Source organism: Gossypium arboreum, chromosome 9 (genome assembly GCF_025698485.1).
Source record: "Gossypium arboreum isolate Shixiya-1 chromosome 9, ASM2569848v2, whole genome shotgun sequence".
Classification (NCBI taxonomy): domain Eukaryota; kingdom Viridiplantae; phylum Streptophyta; class Magnoliopsida; order Malvales; family Malvaceae; genus Gossypium; species Gossypium arboreum.
Genome location: NC_069078.1, coordinates 77788578 through 77800636, shown reverse-complemented (window position 1 = coordinate 77800636; position 12059 = coordinate 77788578). Strand labels below are relative to the sequence as shown.

Genomic DNA, 12059 nt, shown 5'->3' with positions numbered 1-12059 from the left:
TTATAAGTAGAAGTGATTCCCCCTGAATACGTATACAACTTATAAGTAGAAGTGAGTGCCATAAGAACCATAAGGTATTAAATAAACTATTGTATTTAAGACGTGTGTGAGAGAAAAAAAATGTAAAAATATATAAAATATAATGATTATAATTTTTGAAAAAGATGAATAGTTAAAAATATGTAAACATTTACAATACACTCGAGCAATATTTTTTAAAAAGAATGATACATTTTTGTTCTTTTAAAATAGTAGTTTTGAAAGTGTTTTTGTTTAAGTAGTAAAAATTTATTCTGCCACCTCCCTGACGATGGTGTTTTATTTTTTGCCCTACCCTTGCGATGGTTTAATTTCATTACAGTATACAGATGATCTTCCTTTGGTAATTGGGGTGCAGCCGGTACTGACGCCATTATTCATGACCACTGCGGTAATTAGATTGCTCATACCACTAATATTACTACGGGTTCTTAGGAATGATCTCTCAGGCAAATGAATATTGCAAATATTATTATTGAGCTCGATGCCACATTTGTCATTAATCTCTTGAAGAATCATTTGAATTTTAATCTATTATTCAAAAACATGGAAGCATGTTATTTGTAAACCTGCATAGAAAATCATTTAAAAACGATTTCCTCTTTTATTATTGCATTTTCCTATGGTTCTGAGATTTGTTTTTTTTTTTTTTTTAATCAATGAATCAATTGTATCATAGGATTAGAAGTTAAGATTTACAAGCAGGATTCGAGGAAAGGCTTCTGAGCCAAACTGTATCTGAAACAACTGAGACATCATCATCGTTCCTATGCCATGTCCACACTGCATCCGTTGCATTCACCACCTCAAGTTGGCCGTGCCCGAAGCTTGCTTCCCTGAATACTGATATTCCGGCTATCGGATCCATATACCTAAACAACTCGTAACAAAACATGTTTTCATCATTTTAGATTAAATTAGACAACAGTTGGCTATGTTTATCTTTGGAAAACCGACTCACTTTTTAGCTAGACCTTCACGGTTGCCGCCGTCGCCGATTGTGATGTGAATCGGACCGCAGTTATCAGCTTGTCCATTGTATACCCGAGTCTAGACATTGAAAGGGACAAAGATGCAATTATAAGAAAACTTGAATATATGGGGAAAAAATAAAAAAGAAGATGAAAAGGAAAGCTTACAAAGCGTTCATAAGCATGAACATGGCCAGCAAAAACAATATCCACCCGTGCTTTATAAAGCAAAACTTCCATGTGTTGCTTCATGAGATCTGATTCAGGTTCTCCTTGGTGATCAGTATTGGTATTGTACCAGGGTGCATGGATTAGCGCAACGATCCATGGGGTTTTTCCCCTGTCAATGTTCCCCAAATCACCTTGCAGCCACTTGAATTGATCCGAGTCAGGATCAAAATCAGTGTAAGAGCCGAGCATGATAACGTGGACACCGGCCACATCGAAGGAGAAGTACAAGTTGGAAGTGGAACCGCTTTCCTCAAATGGCATGCGCCATCGTGCATTGTAGGAAGTGAAGGGCGTGGAATGGATGATGGGGATCTTTTCGACTTCGTGGTTCCCTTGCGTAACCATCCAGGGTCTTTGGCTAGCCAGTGGCTCGACCAGGCGGCCAAATGAATCCCAAAGAGGTTGTACAAAATCAGCATACGCTAGGTCCCCTGGCAGTAACAACATGTCGTAATTCGATTGTGCTATGTGTTGGAGAGTTGAGTTTGTCCATCCTGTCTGTCCAAGATCACCTTGCAATGCACACACATTTGTATAATCAATAACGTAAAATAAGAACTAGAAATTTAGGTGTTTAGAACCTGACATACCAACAACGGTGAATTTGATGGGAAGATGAGCCGGAGGAGTTTTGAGACTAAATTGGCGGGTTGAATCAGAGCTGCAACGATAGTAATAGACAGTGTTGGGATCCAAGGGACCGATGACTACGTGATGAATTTGACCGGATTTATATACAAGGTAACGATAGGAAGAAGAAGTTCCAGTTGCAGATTTCGTGTACGCCTCTGCTGATGTACCGTATTCTACTACTGATGGAGCTGAGTTTTGGGTAATCCAAGATATCCTCATTTTATCAGGACCAACTGCGGATATATGCACCTGAAACAGTCAATTTTCATTTTTTTAACAAAAGGGTTAATCATAATCATTGAATTATTTACACTAGCATAGTAGCATAGTTTAAAGCCAACTAAATATGCTACCCTGCATCATATTTGAACTTAGTAGCTAGGGATATATTCGTTGTAACTGTACTGGTATCGACAGTATTGGCTGCTACCTCATATTTTTGTCTTAAATCAGCATAAAAAATCCTAAACCTTCCTCTGGATTCACTCAAGGGCAAAAAAATTGCCATTGAAACGCACTGGAGTTTTAGATGTCTTTGGAAAATCTTCAGTGGGTGGTCTAAATACACTGGATCCCCAAATACTGGCCCGAGGTAAAACCTCCAGTGAATGCACCGGAGTAAGATAATTATCATATTAATTCCTCTATTTTGTAATTATTAATTTATTGTTAGTTTAAATATATGTCTAATTATTATTTAATAGAACATAATTTTAATAATTTAATATATATTATATTATAGCACATAACAGAATTATGTATCAAACATATTCATACAAAATTAATATAAATAGTAAATGAGACTATATTATTTAATATAAATCTAATATAGAAGTAATAATAATTTGTTTTAGTATAAATATAATCTTAATTATTATTCAATAAAGCATAATTATAGTATTTTAATTATAATTAATACAAGATAATTTTAATATAATTTAATTTAATACAAATTTTAATAATTTAATATATAATAATCATTTGTTATTCTGATCTCACTACCACATTATCAATTAAATCTAAACACATATATCATAATTGTTTTTAATCTCACTTTTTGTCCCTATCACCGTTTTCAATCGCCAAAACCAAACTTACCCTCTAATTTTTGTATCAATCAATATTTCGGTGTTTCATTGTATTTGGATTAGTTTTGACCATATTTGTGTATACCAAAACAAAACAATACAGAACGATATTTATGTCTATTCAAATGTTTGATTGAAGTGTGTATGTGTTATTTCCATAATATGGGGAAGAGGCGAATGCATGGATATGCAGAAAGTTGCAAAGGAAAAGTGAAAAGGACAGAATTGGCAACTGTGCCGTTTCCATAGCTATCTAAAGTCTGTTATGAGAATGATGGCATGAATCTAGAAGAAGTCAACCATAAGTGGAAAGCGACAACTTATAATAGGCAATGCAGTCCAAAAATGTAATTTTAAAATATTGTTTTTCGAAGAAGAAAAGACCCATTACTACCATATGAGCTCCAGGAGTCCAAGAAACGTGCCATGTACTAATTTTAGTCCGAATTATACTCCATTATCGTGATTCTGGCCAACTACTTTGACTTAACCACCTCTAACTTCTACTCGTTAATTTCATTACCCAATAATTAATAGACAGCAAGAAAATCCCACCATTAAAATTTATGGAAATTGCACTATGTTTGGTTTGGAAATTGGGGAATGATGCACATTTGGTCATCTGATTAACCGCACTCCTCCAACCTAACAATCTCAAATCCCTACTCAAAACCAACCTTGCATTATTCTTTTACCATGATTTTTAGCTATGAACAAATTTAGATAGAGTGTCGGATATATTCACTATTTTCAGAAAGACTTTATATTGAATCTTTATATAAATAGAGAAAAAAAGATGGTAGAATTTCCGGTGAGTGTATCTCTTGGAGTTCAAACAAAAACAACAAAATAATTGGTAGCTACCATAGTTGGCATGCAAACTTGGACAAAGTAAGGCCTAGTTGATACAAAAGAGGGCAGGTCACGTTTTTTACGCAATTCCGCCCCCATAATTTTAGCACCATACCAAATTGAAAAATATGAAACTACAGCAGCAAGGAAAATAACGAAACCAGAGAATTGAGATTGAAAAAAAAAAAAAAGAATCTGATTTTTTAAAAAATATCCAATGAACACAATTTCCCCTCTTTACAGTAATCCGCCATGCAAAGCCATAATAAACTTAAAATAATATCTATATACAAATTCAATGAAAGAATGTATGATGAAAGGAGAAATGAAAAAGGATTACCTGTTGAGGAGAAGTTGAGGAAAATTGCTTTGATTGAAGAACGGAAATGTTCTTGCGAGCAGGAGGACGATCATAAGAAACAACGCAGCCAATGAAGGCTATGGCTAATACAAAAACCAGAACCTGCCCTTTCATTACAGCCATGGCCCAAACACACCAAGACCAAGACGATGAAGCACAAGAAGATTGAAGGCAACTAGCATAAAACAATGTTTACTTCAAATGTCTTTTTTTTTTTTGTTTCCTCGTATTGAATAGATAAGCTGGATTTTGCCAACATTTTTATAGCGGTCTGTTAGATTATATAACATCACATGACGACATTGGAGGTTGCGAAAGATGGAAAGCAATCAGGATAGTGATATACACATGGGACAAGAAAGGTAAGACATCTGTAAATTATATCTTCTTTTGGCATTTATATGGAAATTTTTAAAAAATATATTTATTTATTTAATGCGATATATAGTATTAAGTGGCCTCATATATTCTACTTTTAATAATACATCATGCATTTTCAATGTTGCTATGATTGATTTAGCATTAAACGTACATAGAGACTTTTGCTTTTGCCAGTTTTTTCAGGGGAAAGAACAGTCCCTAACTCCTTCAAATACTGCAGCCCATAATCTAATCAATTTTCAGTTCTTTCTCAGTTTTTCTGTTCTTTATTTATATATAAAAAAAAAAGTGAGTCATCTTAATATTGGAAAATTCATTTGGTGGGCTGTAATAGCCCCACATATTTGTTTTACGTTACAACTTTTCATGCCTTGCAAACAGATTCGGTTATTTTTAGAATGGAGTTAGATTCTTAAACGGAGGAAAAAATATTTTTTTAAAAAATTTAAAACATTTCTTAAAAGGATCCAATTTTTATAATTTAATCAAATAAACGGTCAGATTAATTTTATTATTTAATAAAGCTAATGAATGATAGAGCTAAAATGAAGAAAATATTCACAGCAGAAGCGTGTACTTGTTCATTTTTCAAGAGGTTAAACATTTTATTTCATTATATTGGGTTATACTTTTTAATATGCTAGCTTTTAGTTTAATTATTTATGAGTCTGAATTATAATTTTTTCATTTTAAGGGGATTGTAAAATAGTAAGAGAACATGTTATTATTATGTAAAAACGAGAAGATGTCTATCTTCATTTACTTGTGGTTGATGAGTAGCTTTACGCAAAATACGGTGAAAATAAAAACAAGGATTCATTCATATTAAACAATATGCAATGCAATATATCAAGCAAGCCGTTATTCGAAATCTTGATTTTCCACTTTGATAAAAAAAAAGAAAATAATTGGTCAACTCTTCTATCCAAATAAAGTTTTATATATATATATACACGTAAGATGTTAAACCGAACCAAATGTTTTTCCCCGGGGAAGTTGCTTGGTTACGTAGGAAAATCAAAAGTGCACACTTTATGCATGGTTAGTTTTTGCAAATTAACAATTTAATTAGTAGTTGAAAAAATAGAAGAAAATAACTTAATTAGTTTACATGACTTGTGAATCCCATTTCTCCTTTGTCAATTGTGTCAATTTTTTATAAGTTTGTTGAACGTTTTTTCTCTGATACTGGAAATTATCTTCATATTTATAAAGCACAGTTTCCTGATGGGACATGTTAGGAGATAACTAAATGGAAGCTATCTTCATATTTATAAGGCACAATTCCCTGATGGGATGTACTAGGGAATAACTAGGTGCAATGCACAACGACACAATATCCCTCTAGGTTTGTCACAAAACCTCAAAGGTATCTTTGAAGAGGCCTCGTCGCAAGTAGGCAAGCTGGGAGGTGAAGCTAAAGAACGGTGAGCTAATTAAGCTAAAGAGTGGCAAGCTAACTAACCGACAAACAGGGAAGTGGCAAACTATGAGGCAGTAACAAGCTAGCAAAGTGATACAAATAAGGAGATGGCAAGCTATGGTGTGGTGTGGTGTGGTGTGTTTAGCTTACTTTTTATCTTACATTACGTTTGTCGAAACCATTTTTAAACTAAAAGAAAAAAGGGGATCGACCTTGGAAAACGAAATATGGAGTCGCCACCAATTTTTTTTGTTTAGGTGTGATTGGATCACCAAGAATTTTAGTCATTTTAATAAAACATTTTGGTTCACTAAAACAACGATTTTGGTCTACGAAATTTTGAGAATAAGGGTTCGGGAGTCGATTACGTATGAGGAAGGATTAGCACCCTCATTACGCCCAGAATTGGTACCAAATCAATTAAATATTGTCCTTATGTCTGAGATTTGAAAGAGTTTTTGAAATGTGATTCCTTTTGAAACATTTGAATGGCTGGAGTTTGTTGCCAAAATTCACTTGTTTTGGAGGAATACAGTATCACATCCAGCACGATAGGACACGATCCTTTATACCCTCGAAAACACGATAAGTTTTGACTTCTAAAAGTTTATGTGTTGAAAATTATAAAAGGATGCCCAATTATTTAGCCCAACGAAAAAAAACAAAACCCAACACAGTAAGGCACGATTCCTCGAATTTCTAAACATTGAACATTGCACTGTTTTAGAATTTAGAAAATATGAGTGAAATTCAAAAGGGACGTTCGATTATTTTGAACAAATGAAAAATTGCAACCCAGCACGATAGGGCACGATTCCCCGAATTGCTAAGCATCGAACGTTTCCTTCGTTTTAAAGAATTTTTTAAAGACATGAGTGAAATTCCAAAAGAATATTCAATTATTTTGAACAAACGGGAAATTGCAACCCAGCACGATAGGGCATGATTCCCGAATTGTCAAACATCGAACATTGTCTTTGTTTTAAAGAATTTTTAAATGAATAATCATAAAACTGGCTTAAAACGCATTAATTTTACTTGAAATAAGATGGAATAAAAAAAAATTTAAAAAAAGGAAGTTGAAAATCATAATGCAGCATTTGTAGACTAAAGGAGAAATAGAACATAGGGTAATATACACTCATAAAATACAATGCCAATTGGCAAACTAATAATCAAGTACGACTAATCTAAGACAAATGTAATCAAACTTTTAAGTATGGATGGAGAACAATTGATATAACAATGCAACAAATATACATGAAATAATATAAAAGACAATTAACCCATGAGATACCAAACAACATAAAATTGATATGATACAAAACAATTTCTAAAGAATGATGCATTGATGAGCAAACAACATGTTAGAACTTAAGATAATTTATAAGAACTAAGAATATATAAGGTTTTTTTTAAATAGATGTTACAAAAGAAGACATTTGAATCAAATAACATGCAAAATGATTAAAACATTTGTTTAAAGTGACAATATGCACAATAAAGAAAATTTAAATAATATATATTATACTGAATGGATAGTAAAATACATAATAAGATATAATCTTAGGAAATTAATTATACATATAATAGATTTACAAAACATACATATATATACATAGATAGATTTAGAAGCAATTATACGTAAAAATACCATGGAATTAATAAAGTATGTAAGATCAAATTAATTTTATGTCCCCAAATACAATATATAATATCAAAGTTGGATTTAAAAGAAATGAATAATGTATAAATAAAATTTAAAGAAAAGTATATGAACATGTTTGAAAGGAGATTTAAGTAAATAATTCAATATAAATTATGTACGTGTATATATATAAATATCAAGGTATGAGGATAAATATTATATAAATCCTTTTAAACATAAGATTACGTAGAAAATTTTAAAATAATAAATTATATCATAAAATAATTTAAAAATGCAAAAGAAAATATATAAAAAAACTAAAACAATGGGAGGTCAATAAAAGTAATACATTAAGAACAGCATATTAAAAAAATGAATAACAAATAATTCATAAAGAATGCAAGATATTAACCAAAAAACTTAATTGGAATAAAAACAAAGCTAGAAGAATAATTTATAAATAAATCAAATTGTTAAAACAGAATCAAGGACCCAAATTAAACGTGTGCAAAGAACCGAGGATTCAAAATGAGAATAGACCAATATTCCAAATGAAACGTTTTAAAAAAAACACGGACTAGAATGAGTAAACGCACAAATTTCGGGGATAATCTAGAAGAATCAAAGAAAACATAAATGAGGCGCTATTGAATGGCTTAACAAAGTGAAAGGACCGCATGCGAAATTGACTATTCAAGGTAAAAGACGCGGATTCGGGCAGCGAATCGGGTCTTAGGCGCGGATCCCTTTCCTTTTGAAACGGCGCCGTTTCACTTGCCATTAAAAGCCAAAGAACAATTGAGGTCTACCATTTTTTGCTGAAATCTATACCTAACCCCCTTTTTCTCCCATTTTTCACCTTGGCCTACCTTAACCTTTCCCTGAACGCCGATCCACCTCCCTAATGGCGACCCGTCTTTTGGTTACTTTTCAGCCTTAGGATCCCCTCTATGCTTCGATTTCGACGCAGCAAAAGGGAATCCACAGCATTTGGTAAGGTGTACCTTTAAATTTTATTTTCAAATGCTTTAAAAAAGGGAAATAGAATCAAAAGAAAAGTATGGAACCGGGAAAAGATGAATCTAAAATCACCTTTTTTAAGAACTGACTTTGGATTGCTCTCTATTTTTACAATATGCGTGTGTGCGTTTGCCTAGTATGCGTTCGTAGGTTCTTTTTTTTTTATTACAATGAACATAGGGCTTTTATATAGCTGAAAATAAAAGAAAAATACAAAGAATTTTTTTCTTGTTTTTTCTCTTTGCTGCTGTTTTGCTGTGCTGTTTTTGTCTTCTCTTGCAGGTACGAAAGGCAACGTGGAGGCGCGAGGGTGGCATACGGAGGCGTGCAGGGGGTCGTACGGAGGCGCGCTGGAGGCTAGGGCTACGGCGCTCCTTGCTGCTAGGGTTCCTAGTTGGCTGAAGTTTGTTTAAGTTTTGGGCCATTTGGGCCAGGGGTATTTGGGTTTATTTTGTAAATGGGCTTGTAACTGGGCTATTGGGTTGTATTAGGTTTGGGTTTTATAATTGGGTTATGTAATTTGGACTTGTGGACATTTAATTTGGTTTAATTTTTCTTTATTTTGTATTATAGTGGACCCGGGCAAATTGGCCCGCTTACAACGGTATCGCTACAATACTTAATCTCACTACCAGCAATATTTTTACACTAACAATGAATAAACGCATCACTCATCCAAACTCACCTTAAAAGAATATACACTTTATGATATTATCTAAATATTTAATATTTTTTCTCTTAAAAGAACTTAATTAAGGATATTATTATATACACTCTTCAAAAAAACTTAAAATAAAAAATGAAATTAGCCTTTTATGTTAGAACCTATTAAGAATTATTATAGGTAGACGAACTATGCTTTGTATAATTTAAGTCCCCTTAAAATTTTCAAGGAAGGTTTAATTTGTAGTTAAAATCTGTACTTTTATCTTTTTATAATTATAGGTGTTTTCATCTGTTTTACGATTTAAGCTTAATCCTACTTAAATTGAAAGTGGTATTCAGATAAATTTTTTAATAATAATAACTTTAAAATTTAGACTTGATCCAAATACTTAAAAAAATTACTTTCACATTTTCTAACCAGATAGAATTCGTACCTTTTTAATAACACAGCTAAATACATTAGGTTAAAAATTATGTCATGCAATTCACCAAAAACAAATTATGTCATGCAGTTTATATATTAATGTTAGATGGCAATATATGTTCAATATATATTTATCTTTTAAAAAGATTTATAGACTTAAAATTATACTCTTATACGCATTATAAATATATATATATATATATATATATTTGTGATACAATAACATAAGCTAAAAGACATGCTCATGGAACACTTTCAGTTACACTGACTAGATTGTTAAGACATTTTAATTTATGCATTACATATATTAATAGAATATGAAATATAACAATAAGATTAAACAAATATAAATCAGATATGTTATGTAAGCTTTTAAGTGGATCGATTCTGATATGTTAATAGCACTTCATTTTGTGTTATTTATGAACTATATTACAATTGTTTTTGAAGGAAAATGAGTTACATATTACTTAAACCTTATATTTGGTGTCAATATGAAGCCTCCGTAAATCAGGTTATTGAGTAAGCCCACCAATCTGTATGTGTTTTTTTCTCATTTGCTGCATGCCCACAGCCAACTAATGTCTAGTAAATCATTTGTAACTATGTTTCTGTGGATGAACAATACGAGACCCTTGGACCTAGCATGGGTAGTATGGGTTCGTAGAATGTGGTTGGGAAAGAACTTATATCACGAGACTAGAATTTAACTTTGCAAATCGTGCGACTTTAAGCGATATTTTAGGTTTCAATCTGTCTAAGTCAGTCTTATTCTCTAAAAGAGAGAATTTTCGTAGAAATTCTCTAAGGCACCGAATCAAAACGAAAGCAAACTCAAAACGAAAAAAGAGCAACAAATGAATAGAAAAGCCACAGAGAAAAATAGTGCACACAAAGTGTTTGAGTAAATGCTCTCAAAAGTATTCTATTAATTGATTACAAATGAGAGAAGGGTCTCTATTTATAGTTGAGCTCTCCCAAATTCAACGATACAAATTGAGTTATATTGACTGTCAAGATTTTTGCCTATCGAAATGTAACAACCCATACTTTACCTGATTGTTGGGTCTGAGTTACAAGATGCTACAACTGCTGACGGAGTAATTTCAGACTATTATGCAACATCCAATCAGTCAATCATGTAAATAAATAACATTCACATACTTAATATATTACACAATCATTTTTGGGTCTCACATGAGCTTATGAAAGTTCTTTTGCTAACCTGAGCTTGAATTAGGACCAAATTGTAGGGTTTGTAAATTTTTGGGCTGACGTCACGACTTCACACTCTCCAAGTTGTAACATCGCCATCTAAGTATGTCATGTCGCGATTTCATACATACCAACGTCGCGAAAACATTCTATTTGGTTTCACATTGCGATGTTAGAAGTTGATGGTCATGATGAGGATTCTATTTTTGGCAAAAATACTATTTAGTTTCCATTCAACAATTTATGATACCTTCTAAATGATTCATACATCTATTTTACCATAAAAAACTACTCAATTACATACCATTTCATGTCGATAAAGTTACATAACCATCTCTATAAAAATCAGCTCAAACATGAGCTCAACCTATTCAGCCATTCAATACCAATTCATTTCATTACTTTCATCCAAATGTCAAATCTACCAAATACTGAAACATGTTATAACATGCCATTTAACTTCAATACATACATTTCTATACATTTCGTGCATCAATGACTTATATGTCTTTAGTATCAACTACAACAATCAAATACTAAATGTATATTTCAAACATGCCATGAGTTAATACCATTACTAACTAAACATCAACTTAACTACCAAATCACTCAAGATTATGACTATCACTTGTAATGCCATGTAAAAATCAATATTACGAGGGCATACTAAAAATATGAGAAAATATCAAAGATTATGAGGAAACACCAAAAAAGTCAAACTATGCTACTAGATCTTGTATTTTGAGTAAGTTGTGGATTTATCACATGTACTTTAATTTAGTTATTTTTAGTCCTTATATTGTTAGAATTTTAATATTTTAATCCTGACCAAATGGAAACTATTAAATTCATTAAGTAAATTTTGTAATTTTTTCAAAATTTGACGCATCAAACATATTATCACATGTGTAATGTCATATCAATTTGTCATCCCCACATATTACTCATAAAAAATCAGTTAATAGATTTAATGAATGTCATTTACATTAAGACAAAAATTTTGAAATCCCAAAAATATAATAACTAAAAATGATCCAATTGAAGAATATGAACAAAATATCTAACTTCAGGTATAATACAATACGAACAGTAGAATTTAACCAAACC

General features: G+C 32.0%; 1 protein-coding gene and 1 long non-coding RNA gene across 2 annotated transcripts; one reads left to right on the top strand and one right to left on the bottom strand.

Moving 5' to 3' along the window:
* Positions 1 to 634: 634 nt before the first annotated feature.
* LOC108456054 (probable purple acid phosphatase 20) lies at positions 635 to 4449 on the bottom strand. The gene is made up of 5 exons (XM_017754646.2): positions 4155 to 4449; positions 1832 to 2123; positions 1179 to 1753; positions 1001 to 1089; positions 635 to 911 (listed from the first exon to the last, which is right to left on the bottom strand). The coding sequence occupies exons 1-5, from the start codon at positions 4296 to 4298 to the stop codon at positions 728 to 730; spliced, it is 1284 nt and encodes a 427-aa protein (XP_017610135.1). The 5' UTR covers positions 4299 to 4449; the 3' UTR covers positions 635 to 727.
* A 3776-nt stretch (positions 4450 to 8225) lies between these two features.
* Positions 8226 to 9263, top strand: LOC108455719 (uncharacterized). Its single transcript, XR_001866815.2, has 2 exons — positions 8226 to 8620; positions 8930 to 9263. It is a non-coding gene; the product is annotated as an uncharacterized LOC108455719 (long non-coding RNA).
* Positions 9264 to 12059: the final 2796 nt, after the last annotated feature.